The 16,572-nt window shown below is 35.9% G+C and overlaps 1 protein-coding gene and 1 long non-coding RNA gene across 31 annotated transcripts in view; both read right to left on the bottom strand.

The window, feature by feature from the left end:
* The window catches only part of LOC309665293 (uncharacterized protein), a 325,697-nt gene that overhangs the window by 99,082 nt on the left and 210,043 nt on the right, over positions 1 to 16,572 (bottom strand). For 13 of the 30 annotated variants that reach the window (XR_014266310.1, XR_014266311.1, XR_014266312.1 and 10 more), the window contains one exon: positions 3,184 to 3,247. Coding sequence is in view for 4 of the 30 variants with exons in the window: in XM_082478927.1 (XP_082335053.1) it covers positions 3,184 to 3,247 (64 nt within the window). In the remaining 26 variants the exon portion in view is untranslated. Of the gene's footprint in view, positions 1 to 243; positions 336 to 1,428; positions 1,808 to 3,183; positions 3,248 to 7,271; positions 7,909 to 8,357; positions 8,614 to 16,348; positions 16,392 to 16,572 lie in introns of those variants that run through there. The other 17 variants (XR_014266306.1, XR_014266323.1, XR_014266324.1 and 14 more) reach the window with 5 other exon arrangements.
* LOC309665294 lies at positions 8,358 to 11,660 on the bottom strand. Its single transcript, XR_014266334.1, has 2 exons — positions 10,638 to 11,660; positions 8,358 to 9,556 (listed from the first exon to the last, which is right to left on the bottom strand). It is a non-coding gene; the product is annotated as an uncharacterized lncRNA (long non-coding RNA).

The following is a 16,572-nucleotide window of genomic DNA, read 5'->3' as shown; positions in this document are numbered from 1 at the left end:
TCTGTAGTAAGAGCACAGATCCAGTTAGAATACAGTGCAGGAACTTCCAGACCTTCCAGCAGCATCAGAGCTGCAGGGGGAATGTGTGAGGGTGTAGAAGCAAGGGGGACCTCAGGCAGCATCTAGCAGAGATTGGTGAACAGCAGCACACACCATACCCAGGAGAATGGCTTTTAGTTAAGAATGCAGTGGTTTGCGTTTACATTAGATTGTTGAAAGCATCCTGTTGCTTTCGAGGCAAAATTCTGAAGGCAGTAGTTTTATTTACTAATTTAAAAAACAGGTTTTACATATAGAAAATCCACTGGAAGGTGTTTTGGATCAGGTAAACAGTTCTGAAGAAAGAAAAGAAAAATGGACTCATTAAGTCAAATTTATGGATATAGTGACTTGACTAGTAAGCAGGAGAGTAAAAATATTAGACAAACTTAAACATCAGATCAATATACCTAGGGTGCACAAACACTGATCACACTCACAAGCTGGCATATTGAGAAAGGGTCTCAGCTATTAGGCCAAGCAACTGCTGTGATCCAGCTTAAGCACAGGCAGATCGGATACACTTTCTCCCAATTCAGGGGTTTTAAGCTAAGATGAGGGGAGTTTAGTCAATAATGAAGTTTTAGTGAAAGCAGCATCGGTAGTTGTCAGCACTTGCCATTGGAAGATAATGTGTGAACAGCAAGTTGAGAAAGAGAAGTATTTCAGTTTTGATGCCAAAACCAATCACTTGAACACATTACTAGATGTAGAAAATGGACTTAAGAGTCTATACTGGTCGATCCACTGCACACTGTCTACATTACCCAGTAATCTTCAGTAGTTGTCAGTATTTCACACACTCTGATCTCTAACACAGCGGGAAGGTCAGATATACTTGTCAAGGTCAAGCTGGATGTCAGTGAAGGACTCAGTGAAAGTGTGAAAATCTTGCAACTTGCTCTCAGATAGATGACCATCAAATGAAACATTTCATGATATGATATATAATAAATGATATATACTATGACATGACATGATTAATGTATCAATACACAAAGGAATGGTAAAAAATACTGATTGATATGATATGATATGACATATAATACAAAATATATGATATGATATGACATGATTGATTTATCAATACAAAAAGGAATGGTAAAAAAAATACTATACATTACAAACTTGAAAAAAGTGTTGCCTGATAATCTCTGGAGACATACTCTATTTTTAATTTCATCCCACATGGCTTCATGGGCTATCATGTCTACACTCTTTTTATTAGGGTAACATTTTTGCTTTTACTCAGTATATGGATAATTTAGCAGTGGTTAAATTTTTTTTATTAAAACACTTTGTATTCAAATTACGAGCAGACTTTATATACAGTTTATTTGTGCGTGTGGATGTCTTCTTTGTTTTATGTCATCCCACTGTGATATCATTTCACCAGTTTCCTACTGAATAGAGTTGGGGAGGTGTACTGATAAGAGATTTAAATCCTAAGCAAAGGGAATCAACGTGCCCAGGCTGAGAAAGTATTTAAGGGAAGATGGATGAACTGAAATCTTACTGGTGGTTTTCACATTTATGAATTTTTACTATATCAAAATATAACAAGTATAAAAAATGGGACTAGGGGAGCTAAGCAAATCTTAGAAAATAAATTCAAGCTACCAATGCACTTACTCTGTTAATCTGTTTGTCCTTCATACAAACAGATGTATGGGTTTGGCTAGAAGACCTGTACTTTTCCATTGATTTCTAAAATTCTAGAACGATGCCTTCCAATTGAAGCTAAATGCTTCCCCCATGCTTCATTTGTCTTGTGAGAGAAAAAAAAAAGAAGCAAAAACAACAACAGCCCTGATGATATCCAGAGGTAAGCCTGGACATAAATACCAAAAGGTATCACAGAATACCAATGCCAAGCAAGATTACTCTGAGATAATGATGAAGTGAGATAAAGTGAAGGCAATTCACAACTGTTTTCTAAGTACAGAAAAAGAAGTCACTGTGCCATCCCCCCAAAATACCAAACACTCCATTCTCTTGGTTAAAATGAGTGACATCTACTTTGTTTCCAGTAATGGCTTTATTTTGACTATAGTCTTCCCTCTTGTAGCTAAAATTTATTGAGATGAATTATAGAATTGCCTTGGCTTTCAGCATCCAATTTAAAGTGGCCCATCACTTTCAGACCCTCTCCCAAGTCACCCAACTAAAGCCCAAATCTTGTAGTAGCTCTTTTCTAACACCCTCTTACTGAGACACCCCAGGATTCCCCATGGTGTGTGTCTTCCCTCACTGCCATGAGTAATAAATCCAACTTGTTCTAGACTAAACTGGTTCCCAGGTGTGTTCCTGGTTGTTTTGGCTGGAGAACATAGACGTTGGAATGATCTCATCCTAACCAGCTAACTCTGGCACCCCGTGGAGAACACCCCCATTCTTCAGCCCTTTCACTAAACACTGCTTACTCCAGAAAGCCTTCTCTACTGCCCCAATGAGGACTGGTCCCCTGTGCTGTGTTGCCTAGACCACTTTGCACTTCTCCCCTGTGACAACTACTGCATATCTTTTTTTTTTTTTAACATCTTTATTGGAGTATAATTGCTTTACAATGGTGTGTTAGTTTCTGCTTTATAACAAAGTGTATCAGTTATACATATACATATGTTCCCATATCTCTTCCCTCTTGTGTCTCCCTCCCTCTCACCCTCCCTATCCCACCCCTCTATGTGGTCACAAAGCACCGAGCTGATCTCCCTGTGCTATGCGGCTGCTTCCCACTAGCTATCTATTTTACATTTGGTATTGTATATATGTCCATGCCACTCTCTCACTTTGTCACAGCTTACCCTTCCCCCTCCCCATATCCTCAAGTCCATTCTCTAGTAGGTCTGTGTCTTTATTCCCGTCCTGCCCCTAAGTTCTTCATGACCTTTTTTTTTTTTTTTTCTTAGATTCCATATATACGTGTTAGCATACGGTATTTGTTTTTCTCTTTCTGACTTACTTCACTCTGTATGACAGACTCTAGGTCCATCCACCTCACTACACTGAAAGCTCCTTGCAGGCAAGAGAGAGGAGTGAAGCATGTCTGACCACATTGCCAGTACTTACTCTAGTCCCTGATGAAAAGTGTTTATTAAAAGTTTGTTAATTAATGGACACAAGAATTAAAGTTTTCTAACTTACCTTCTGTATAAATCACAGGAGTGTAATGACATCTCTCAAGTAGCCAATATATTTTGAGAAGAATCTGTAAGAATAAAACAGCATTAAAAATTGATGTTTAATAGGGCAAAGAAAATTCCCAATTATTGAATTTATCATTTATTTTATATTTCAAATATGGATATCCTTGTAGGTTTTGAAATTTTTCATTGTGAAATTTAGGTGTTCACAGAATATGGATTAAAAAGCAAATTTACTTCGAGGTATTGTTTCTATTTTGACACAAAGTCATAAAAAAAAAACTATTACCAAAGAAGATGTTTAAAATAATTTAAATATGTGACTTGTAACAGCTACATATATTGTAAATCTACTGTTCTAAAAATAAGGAGCAATTAGCCCTTGTTTACTTTAACATTTAATCTGCTGAACAGTCTGGAGAACCATTTATTTACTAACAAATATATGTAAAATAGGGTAGTGAAAAACAACTCCGTGTGCTTTTTTGACTGTTTGAAAATTATATTTGAATTATTGAAAAAACTGAAAATGTTTCAAAACATCATTTGAAAGATGTGTAAGAGAGAGGATAGGAAAATATGCCTGCATATTTATTGCCTAACAATTTAAATTACAAATATGGAGAGTACAAACTTTCAGTTATAAGATGAGTAGTTCTAGAAATTTCATGTACAGCATGGTGACTATAGTTAATAATAATGTACTGTATACTTGAAGTTTTCTAGAAGAATAGATCTCAAGTGTTCTCACCACACACACAGACACACAGGCACACACGCACACAAAAGATAACTATGGGAAATAATGAATATGTAAATTAGCTTGATTATGGTATGATTTCCTGATTTCACTTTGTGAAATGATTGTGGAATCATTTTCACAATGTGTATGTAGATCAAAACATTATATTGTACAACCTAAAAATATACAATTTTTATTTGTCAATCATACTTCAATAAAGCTGGAAAAAATACACAGACGTATATATAGATATATACATGTATACATATATATGTTTTGTGTATGTATATATGCACATACATATGTGTGCGTTTTAGCATCCTTAAATTTGCATTACCTATTCCAGTTTTTGCTGGAAAATACTATTTTTATTGTTCCACAAAACATAGCACACCAAGGTTGATCAGCAGATTTGAATCCCAAGTAACTGTCCTCTCTCTCCAGCAGTTTCTGACAGGTTTGCCTGTCTTTGGGTTTGGTGAATTCCCTCCCTGCTCTCACCTCCACTGGCAGAATCCCCAGCTTACCCCGACCCTCTAGTTACAGCCCTAATCCTCCAAAAATTTCATGAACATAAAGAAAGGTTTCTCCTCAGGAAAACACTGCATGGCTCTACTGTTGACCAACTATGGGTTTATAATATGATCAATTCATGTGATTTGTCTATAAACCTGGAAGGGCAAATTGAATACATTTTATTTTTTCTCAGAATAAGTGAAGGTACACATCAATCTACAATTGAAAATAAAATTTCATTAAAATGTACTTAAAAAAGAACTCCTTGCCTAGCCCTAGATCCCAGAGGTTTTCTCCCAGGATTTCTTCTAAAAGTTTTATAGTATTATATTTTATATTTAATTTTGTGATCCATTTTTGAGTTAATTAGTGTGAAAGGGGTGAAGTTTGGGTTGAGTTTTTTTAGCCTGTGGACATCCGTTTTCTCCAGCATCATTTGTTAAAAAGACTAGGCTTCCTCTCTCAGAACGAAATTAGTAAAGTGAAAAAAAAAATGAAACATAAAACTGAAAGTGAAGATTTTTATTCTTTGTAAAAAAGTTTTAATATCTCTCCGTTAATAAACAAATAACAATTTATGGATAGAGTTATGTTAAACAATAATTTTGCAATTGAATCATGCTCAAAATCAACCCACCAAGTTTGAGAAAAAGACCTCGTTAACTGAACCGCTATGGAGACCAGCACAACTCCCAGGTATATTGGTGAATTTGAGAGAGAACTTGATAGCACATGGCCGCAGTTTACTTGGCTGAGTGCCACCTGCATAGGCACAAATGACCCAGTTCTGAAACTCATCTGGCTCCTGAGCAAACGAAATGTAAAGGACTATGTATTAGTTTCCTGTTGATGCATAACAGATTACCACAAGCTAAGTGGCTTCAAATAACACCCATTTATTAACGTATAGTTTACAGCAGGCTGGATTCAATGGTCAGGGTATCATAAGGCTGAGAGGAAGGTGTTAGCAAGGCAGATTCCTTGTCTGGAGGCTCTAGGAAGACATCTGCCTCTAGGCTCATTTAGGTTGTTATACGGTTCCTTGCTGTTGGAAGTGTTAGGTCCCTTATTTTCTGGCTGTCACCCAGAGTCCTTTCTCAGCATCTTAAGACCACCCACATTCCTTTTCATGTGTTTTCCTCTGCCTTCAAGCCAGCAATGATCTATCAAGTCACCTTGTACATCAAATCTCTCTGACCTTCTCTTCTGCTGCCAGATGGAGCAAACTCTGTACGCAAAGTGCTTACCTGATTGGGTCCAGTCCACCTGGGTAAACTCTATGTATTAAGATCAATCCATTCAGTTTTAACTACAACTGCAAATTCTCTTCACAGCAGTATCCAGATTAGTGTTTGAATGAAGAATCAGAGAACAGGAATCTTGGAAGACCAGGTTTAGAAATCTTCCTACTATAAGCCTGTAATGAGTTAAGTGCATTTAAGCCCTTCTGGGATTTCCCAGAGGGGTCTTGTAGTTGATGATGAAACATTCTAGTTAGTTACCATGTGATATTTACACATTAATCCTCTACATCTTCCTGGAACCTGCGATGTCCTCCAGCTCTTCCACATTCATCAGGTTCCATAAAGTTCCTCAAAGGCACTACAATCCTCACCTGGTGTGGCCGAAAATTCCACCAGTGGCAAAGCAGATTCCTTGAGGCGCCCCTTGATGAGGGGCAGGAGAGAGGACATGGTCTTCTTTTCTGCTTTGGTTTACAAAATTTAAAGACGTATCAAAATTTCAGAGCTTTTGTTGACAGTTTTTTTGTTTTCACGTCTAACTCTTTGTCCTCTCCTCCATGGGACTCAGGCATCAATGAATGGACCTGGTCCAGGTGATGAATCTAACTAACAGGAACAACCAGGATTTGACCCGGACCAGACCTCCTCTAAGATGTCTAAGTTTTGGTCTCACTTTAACTCACGACCAATAACTTCACAAGGGCCCTCATTGTTGCCCAACAATTCTAACATATTCCTTTGTCCGTTCACTCTCTCATGCTCCTAAATTATTTCATACTTCACATCTTCTCTTTCTGAAAACTTCCCAAGTCTCCTCCTCAGTGACCACCCTCAGCTGATGACTTGCTTCTGCTGACTAAAAACAATTGCACAGCGTGAGAGTTGTGAGTTAAGTTTTATCTGGGGCAAAATGAGGACTATAGCCTGGGAAACAGCATATCGAATAGCTCTGAGAAAGTGCTCCAAAGAGGAAGTGGAGAAGGTCAGTATATATGTGATTTTGGTGAAGGGGGAGTACATGCAATCAAGCAGATATTTTTTGCAGAAGGTTCTGCTAGTTTCGTGAAGGTTACTGCTAGTCATGAGGAGCAGACATCACCATGAAGAATTTTTTAGTGCTTTTCTAAATATGAGGAGATGCAAGAATTGGGCTCATAAAATCATCTCCTGAAAATATCTAACTGTCTAAGGACCTGTTCTGCCAGTTTTTTCCAGAGCACAGAGTGCCTCATTTCTGATCTCCACCCTGAATTCCTTTCAGGGCGTGTTGAAGGTCAGCAGATGCAGTGGCTCATAATTTAATTTTTGTAGAGGTAGATGGCAAGTGCCAATTTGTATGTGACATTTCCATAGGCCTGAGAAGACAGAAGCAATCGGAAGGCAACTTCCCTATTTTCCCCACATCTGCCCACCTACAGGCCATTGTGTCCATGCACCCTGCCTTCCCTCCTGACACAGTGGATTCACCGTCCATGCCCCGTTCAGAGACCAAACCTTCCACTTTGCACCAGAATCTATCTACTCTCTCCAACAAAAAGATACAAGGCAGTATACTGCCCCAGATATTCAACACCACCACCTCATGAATAAACAATAAAAATTTTATTTAATCATTACAATCAGCATACAATGGTACCATACTTTTTGCATCTTAAAAAATAAATACATAATACCTCTTTTGACCTCCATATCCACCTCTAAATACTCTCCATTTCTCTTCTCCAACTTACATATATACTTGAAATTTTCTTTTTTTAAATTGAGGTACAATTGACATAGAACATTATATTAGTTTCAAGTATACAACATAATGATTCAATATTTACATATATTGCAAAATGATCACCACAACAGATCTAGTTAGCATCCATCACCATACACAAGAATTTTTTCTTGTGATGAGAACTTTTTTTTTTTTAATTTATTTTCTTTTGGCTGTGCTGGGTCTTTGTTGCTGCATGTGGGCTTTCTCTAGTTGCAGCAGGCAGGGGCTTCTCATTGCGGTGGCTTCTCTTGTTGTGGAGCACGGGCTCTAGGCACGTGGGCTTCAGTAGTTGCAGCATGTGGGCTCAGTGGTTGTGGCACATGGGCCCTAGAGCGCGCAGGCTTCAGTAGTTGCAGCACGTGGGCTCTAGGGCACACGGGCTCAGTAGTTGTGGCTCACTGGCTTAGTTGCTCCAAGGCACGTGGGATCTTCCCGGACCAGGGATTGAACCCATGTCCCCTGCATTGACAGGCGGATTCTTAACCACTGCGCCACCAGGGAAGTCCTGATGAGAACTTTTAAGATCTACTCTCTTAGCAACTTTCAAATACGCAGTACAGTATTATTAACTGTAGTCACCATGCTGTACATTACATCCCTATGACTTAATTATTTTATAGCTGAAAATAAATTTTATTTTAAATGAATTTTATTTTATAGCAGATGCAAACTATTATATACAGGATGGATAAACAACAAGGTCCTACTGTATAGCACAGGGAACTATACCCAAGCACAGGGAACTATATCCAATCTCCTGGGATAAACCATAATGGAAAATAATATTTTTAAAAATGTCTCTATGTGTATAACTGAGTCACTTTGCTGTACAACAGAGATTGGCACAACATTGTACATCAACTAGACCACAATTAAATAAATAAATAAATAAATAGGATGGCAAAGAGTAGAAATCAATCAGTCTCCTTCCTTTATTTTTAAAAGTAAGCATGCTGTTATGTTAAACAAAATTCAAAATTGAAATTATGTAAAAATTTCTACAGAATTCATTCTGCAGAAGCGGCTGAGGAAATAACAAGCATGGCAGCCATAGCAATACAATAAAATATGAGTCCTATGGGACCACAGAGCTCTTGCTATCATTAGCAGTTGAATAGAAGTGGAGAGTCAACATCAAATAGCAGCTACCTGGATCTGTAATAGCTAAAATAATACTCATATGATTATAAATATAAATATCACAGGGGAGAGAAATGGGCGTGGGTTTAATAAATTGAAATTCAAGTATAATTCCAGAATGAAAACCAATTCCTTAGGACTGATTATGGCAAGATAGTTGTACTTTATATACTTTATCTTTTGGTACATTATTAGAAACTTGTGCAAACATCAGAGCACCTTATTACTTTTCCAGCACAAGAATTATTGATTATAAGAGACACCATTAATACTTTAAGAGGACTAAAAGAGGAAAAGTAAATACTAGATTAAATATGCACTTTAATTTTAAAATTCATACTGACTAGTAAGTATGAAATAGTAAGTATGAAGAACATGTCTAACCACTGAAGGATCACAGCAACAGTCTCAACATACTGATTAGTAATTAGACTATTTTAGTAGCTTCAGTCAGGGTGAATACCACATTACAAAAGGCACATTAATGAACAAATGTAGCTCTAGAGGAAAACAAACAGGAGATGAGGATTCTGAAAATTTTTCCTTAGAACTCAATGGCCATGTCTAAGATTGGCTGAGAGTATAAGACCTAAAGGAGGAGTAGTAACATATGGAAGTAAGATCCAACTAGCTAAGAAAAGATAGGTGAATACCACGGACATTGGTTTTCAAAGAGGGATGTTTGTAATGAACCCAGACTCTCCTGGTCTGCCTGGAGCCCTCTCAGCAGAGTTGGACAACACTTGCAGGATGCTATACAAAACAACATCTGTGGCACAGAAAGTTTAACTAGAGGACTGACATGTGTGTGACCAGAGGACATGCATTTAAGAGGGACTTTAAGGATATCTAGTGTGACTCCACAATTCCATGGATGAGTTAACCAAGGCCCAAGGAAGAGAATAATAATGCAGTTGATAAGTAGCTGGGCTTGGTCTAATCCAACTTTGCAAATTTAGTGATAAGACTAAAATTCTAGAGGGTCACCACTTTTCATTCTGAGAGCCTTGAATTTCAAACTCAGAGCTGTTTTTTCTCAGGAGATGGGTTCTCAGGCAGCTGCTTCCTGAAGAACATACACTGCTAATAAAAGACTAATACACAATTAAACATTCTAGCAGTCCTCATTTATTTGGCTTACATCCTCATATTCCCCTTTAATATTTTTAGACACTATCAAGGTTTACAATCCTAATCCAGTATAAACTGTAAACACACACATATACATACACAGACAGGAAGTTTCTTTCAGAAGTTTCGTAATTTTCTACGGTCTTTATTACAAAACTGTATCCCATGAAGTGCACAGCTTGGGAAGTCAACGGCATTTCCTTTCTAAATCCCTCTTTGTTAAGTCATGCCTTTAAGTGCACTTATAGCACCAAACTCAGGGCTATTAGAGGCAAATTGATAATTTTTCACGCTGAAATCTATCTATACTTACCCACCCATTTTTACCATGGTGGTACTCTCCAAAACTTTGAAGTCACTCAAGCTGATTTTTCCCAGAAGGAACTCATTCTATTAGTAAATGTTAATGCCAAGAATATAGATAATCACAACAAAAAGAATAAAATACCTAGGAATAAACCTACCTAAGGAGGCAAAAGACCTGTACTCAGGAAACTGTAAGATACTGATGAAATAAATCAAAGATGATACAAACAGATGGAGAGATGTACCATGTTCTTGGATTGGAAGAAGAAATATTGTGAAAATGACTATACTACCCAAAGCAATCTACAGATTCAATGCAATCCCTATCAAATTACCAATGGCATTTTTTACAGAACTAGAACAAAAAATCTTAAAATTTGTATGGAGACAAAAAAGACCCCAAATAGCCAAAGCAGTCTTGAGGGAAAAATACAGAGCTGGAGGAATCAGACTCTCTGACTTCAGACTATACTACAAAGCTACAGTCATCAAGACAATATGATACTGGCACAAAAACAGAAATACAGATCAATGGAACAAGATAGGAAGCCCAGAGATAAACCCACGCACCTATGGTCAACTAGTCTATGACAAAGGAGGCAAGGATATACAGTGGAGAAAAGACAGCCTCTTCAATAAGTGGTGTTGGGAAAACTGGACAGCTACATGTAAAAGAATGAAATTACAACACTTCCTAACACCATACACAAAAATAAACTCAAAATGGATTAAAGACCTAAATGTAAAACCAGACACTATAAAACCCTTAGAGGAAAACATAAGCAGAACACTTTTTGACATAAATCGCAGCAAGATCTTTTTTGATCCACCTCCTAGAGTTATGAAAATAAAAACAAAAATAAACAAATGGGACCTAATGAAACTTAAAAGCTTTTGCACAGCAAAGGAAACCATAAACAAAACAAAAGGACAACCCTCAGAATGGGAGAAAATATTTGCAAATGAAGCAATTGACAAGGGATTAATCTCCAAAATATACAAACAGCTCATGCAGCTCAATATCAAAAAAACAAATAACTCAATCAAAAAATGGGCAGAAGACCTAAACAGACATTTCTCCAAATAAGACATACAGATGGCCAAAAAGCACATAAAAAGATGCTCAACATCACTAATTATTAGAGAAATGCAAATCACAACTACAAAGAGGTATCACCTCACACTGGCCAGAATGGCTGTCATCAAAAACCTACAAACAATAAATGCTGGAGAGGGTGTGGAGAAAACGGAACCCTCCTACACTGTTGGTAGGAATGTAAACTGGTACAGCCACTATAGAAAACAGTATGGAGGTTCCTTAAAAAACTAAAAATAGAGCTACAATATAATCCATCAATCCCCCTCCTGGGCATATACCCAGAGAAAACCATAATTTGAAAAGATATGTGCACCCCAATGTTTTTTGCAGCACTATTTACAATAGCCAGGACATGGAAGCAACCTAAATGTCCATCAACAAAGGAATGGATAAAGAAGATGTGATATATACACAATGGAATATTACTCAGCCATAAAAAAGAACAAAATAATGTCATTTGCAACAACATGGATGGACCTAGAGATTGTCATACTGAGTGAAGTAAGCCAGACACAGAAAGACAAATATCATATGATATCACTCACATGTGGAATCTAAATAAATGATACAAATGAGCTTATTTACAAAATATAAGTAGAGTCACAGATGTAGAAAACAAACTTGTGGTTACCAGGGGATAAGGGGGGGGGAGGAATAAATTGGGAGACTGGTATTGACATATACACACTATTATATATAAAAGAGATAACTAATAAGAACCTGCTGTGTAGCACATGGAATGCTACTCAATACTCTGTAATGGCCTATATGGGAAAAGAATCTTAAAAAAAAAAAAAAAGTGGATACATGTATATATATAACTGATTCCCTTTGTTGTACACCTGAAACTAACACAACATTGTAAATCAACTATATTCCAATAAAAGATTTTAAAAAAGAACATAGGTAAATTGCTCTCCTCAAGAACCTTTATATTTTTTAAATTATTTCATACTGCATGACAGTTAGTAATAGCAAAGAAAAGTGATTTCAGTTACCCCACAAATTGGTACTATAGTGCCGTGAAGACACTTGATTGACTAGGATGTTAGTGCACTGTAATTTTCTGATTAATTAAAATATCTAGGTTTCTTAAAGTTATATATTTAATGTAGCCAATAAACGGGTGATAGACACTAAATTTAATAAAAGAGGAGAAAATCAGGATCTCCAATACAGGGAAACCAAAATGGTTTAAAAAGTTACCATGCATTACTATTAAGATTCAACCTCAAGGGAATGAAGTCAGGGAAGATAGTGAAGTTGGAAGCACCAAGAATTCATCTCTCTACCTGGACAGCAACTGTACTAGGAGAAACTATCAGAGGTGGATATTTTGGAACTTTGGAGTTTATTTGAACACTTGTAACTTCAAGGGGATAGCTTGGCTAGGACATTTTCATTAATTTTGGTTTATTTCAACCATTAGGGTGGTTGCAGCTACTCAGCCCCCTACCCCAGCCCCATACCAGACAGCTGTGAAGAACGTAACCCAAATTTCTGGAGCAGCTTCCTCTGGAGCCAGGGTGGCCAATAAGATCCTTGTCATCCACATGTAGGTTCTTCGTTCTAACTGTGAATTACTGCTCTCACTGCTGAAGTGTGGATATGGAGGCTGGCCACCAATGTTCCAACTTCCACCAGCTGAAGTAATTTCCAGGAGATTTAAAAGAGCCACCTGTTTTTTTGTTTGCTTGCTTTTTGTTTGTTTGTTTGTTTTTGATATTCAAAAGCAACTATGTATATGGGGGAATTTAGAAAGCCACCATGCATACCTAGGGAAATATGGAGCTCAGAAAAGACATGCAGAAGATCTTAAGCTTTTACTCCAATACAGAGACACCTTATAGCAACTTTTTAAAGTACCAAACTCTGAGGAAAAGGGAAAATCTGATTTCCCCAGTTTCCATGTTATCAAATTCAAAAGTCCAATTTTCAATAAAAAAACAACAAGGCATACAAAGAAACAAGAATGTATAGCTGATTCAAAGAGGCAAAATAAAGCAACAGAAAATGTACCTGAGGAAGCATAGATGTCAAAATTACTAGACAAAGATTTTAAAACAACTGTTTTAAAGACACTCAAAGAGCTAAAGGAAGACATGGACAAAGGAAAATAATATATTAAAAAATATCAATGAAGAGATTAAATTATTTTCAAATAGAACCAAAAAGAAATTTTGATGCTGAAAAGTACAATAACTGAAATGAAAAATACCTCAAAAGGGTTAAAAAGCAGATTTGTGCAAGTGGAAGAATAAGTGAACATAAAGAAAGAACAACTGAAATTATCAAGTCTAAGGAACAGAAAGAAAAAAGAATGAAGAAAATTGAACAGAGCCTAAGAGACCTGTGAAACACCATCAAGTGGACCAACATAGGCGTTGTGGGAATGCCATCAGGAGAAGAGAGAGAGAAAGGAACGAAATGAATAACGCCTGAAAACCCCCCAAATTTAAAGGACTGAAATTGCAATAAATGCATCTACAAATCCAAGAAGCTCAAAAACTCCAAATAGAATAAACTCAAAAATACTCACACTGAGATACATTATAATCAAAATGTTGAAAGACAGAGACAAAGAGACAATCTTGAAAGCAGCAAGAGAGAAGTGACTCATCACATACAAGTGATCCGCAATGAGGTTATCTGTCAATTTCTCATCAGAAAGCTTGAAGGCCAGAAGTCACTGGGTTGATATACTCAATATGCTTAAAGGAAAAAAAACTGTCGATGGGCAACTTTATATCCAATAAAGCTACTCTTCAAAAATGAGGGAGAAATGACACCCCTAGATTTTAAAAAGCTGAGGGAGGTCATTACCACCAGACCTTCCCTCCAAGAAATGTTAAAGGGAGTGCTTCAGGTTGAAATGAAAGGAAGATAGTAACTTGAAGCCATATAAAGAAATTAGGGTAAAGGTAAATGCATGGGCAACTGTAAAAGCTACTATTACTATAATTTTGGTTGAGCCTGACTTTTATTTTCTAAAGGGTTTAAAATACAAATGCATAAAAATTATTAATCTATTTTATTGTATACAAAATGTGTAATGATGTAATCTATGACATTAATAACAGAAACTGAGGGTGGTGTGGCATAGTAGTAGAGCTTTTTTATGTCACTGAAGTTAAGTTGGCATCAATTCAAATTAGATTATTATAACTTTGGGATATTAAATATAATACCCATGGTAACCACCAAGAAAATATCTATAGGATATACGTATAAAGAATTGAGAAGAGAATTGAAATATTTCACTATAAAAAGTTAACTAAAAATAAAGCAGTAATGGAGAAAATGAGGGACATAAAAACCTATAGGCATATAGAAAACATATTTGTTTTCTGAAAAATGGCAGAAGTAAATCCCTCCTTATCAGTAACTACCTTAAGTGTAAATGGATTAAACTCTCCAATAAAAATACAGAGATTGGCAAAATGAATAAATATTTATAATTCAACTATGTGGTCTCTATCAGAGACTCACATTACTTCTAAAGACAAATAGGTTGAATGTAAAATGACAGAAAAAATATTTCATACAAATGATGATGAAAATAGGGCTGGAGTGGCTATACTAATATCAAACAAAATAGACTTTAACTTTAAAAAGTTTACAAGAGACAAAGAAGATGTATCTTAATAAAAGTCTCAAGAAATAATTTAAGTATTCATCAACAGATAAATGGATAAAGATGTGGTATATATATACTATGAATATTACTCAGCCATAAAAAAGAATAAAATTCTGCCATTTGCAACAAAGTGAATGGACCTAGAGAGTACTATGCTTAGTGAAATAAGTCAGACAGAAAAAGACAAATACTCTATGTTATCACATATGTGGTATCTGAAAAAATAAAACAAAGGTATATACCAAATTAGAAACAGACTCACAGATATGGAAAACAAACTAGTGGTTACCAGTGGGGAGAGGGAAGGGGAGAAGGGCAAAATAGGGGTATGGGATTAAGAGATACAAACTACTATATACAAAATAGACAAGCAACAAGGATATATTGTACAGCATAGGGAATATAGCCATTATTTTGTAATAACTTTACATGGAGTATAACCTATAAAAATATTGAATCACTATGTGTACACCTGAAACTAATAAAATGTTGTAAATCAACTATACTTCAATAAAAAATTAAATTAAAAAAGGTTCGATATCACAATGAAAATAGAAATTATAAACATTTATGCACCTAATAAAATACCTCAAAATATATGAAGCAAAATATTGATAGAACAGAAGGTGAGAAATAGAGAGCTCTATAATAATAGTGGTGATTTCAATGCCCTGCTTTCAGTAATGGATAGATCAGTCAGACATAAGAGATGTAAGAAAATAGAGGACTTGAAAAATGCAATAAACCAACTAGATATAAAAGATATATAGAACACTACCCCAAAATAGCAGAATACAGTTTTTTTTCAAGTGCACATGGGACATTCTACAGGACAGATCACATGTTAAACCACAAAATAAGTCTGAATAGATTAAAAGACAGATATCATACTAAGTACCTTCTCCAATCACAACAGGATGAAGTTAAAAATCAGTAACAAAGAAAACAGGAAAATTCACAGATTTGTGGAAACTCAACAACATACTCTTAAAGAAGCCATCACAAGATAAATTAGAAAATACTTAGAAACAAATAAAAACACAACATACCAAATTTATGGGATGCAGTGGAAGTAGTGCTCAGAGGGAAATCTATAGATGTAAATGTTTACATTGTAAAAAAATGTAAGATCTCAAATCAACAGCTTCATACCATAAGGAACTAGAAAAGGAAAATAAAGCCAAACTCAAAGCTAGCAGATGGAAAGAAACAATAAAGTTTAGAGCAAAGTTAACAAAATAGAGAAATAAAACAATAGAAAAATATTAATGAAACCAAAAATTGGTTCTTTGAAAAAAATAAACAAAATTGACAAACCTTTAGCTAGACTGACAAAATAAAAAAGAGAAGACACAAATAACTAAAATCAGAATAACAGTGGAAGTATTACTACAAACCTTATAGAGGCAAAAAGGAATTATAGAAGAATACTATGAACAACTGTAAGCCAACAAATTAGATAACCATTAGAGAAATGGGCAAACTTCTTGAAACACACAAATGCCCTAAACCAACTCACAAAGAAATAGAAAATCTCAACAGACCTATAACAGGTAAAGAGATTGAATTATTAATCTAAAACTTACCAGCAAAGAGAAGTCCTGGACCAGGTGGCTTCACAAAAGAATTCTACCAAACATTTAAAGAAGAATTAATATCAATCCTTCTCAAGCTCTTCCAAATCATTGACAAGGAGGGAACACTTCCTACCTCATTTTATGAGTCCAGCACTAATTTATATCAAAGCCAGAAAAAAAAAAATACCACAAGAAAAGTAAATCACAGATCAATAGCCCTTATGAAGATAGAT

Source organism: Balaenoptera physalus (assembly GCF_965194825.1).
Source record: "Balaenoptera physalus genome assembly, contig: SUPER_7_unloc_4, whole genome shotgun sequence".
NCBI lineage: Eukaryota > Metazoa > Chordata > Mammalia > Artiodactyla > Balaenopteridae > Balaenoptera > Balaenoptera physalus.
This window is presented reverse-complemented; position numbering and strand designations above follow the sequence as displayed.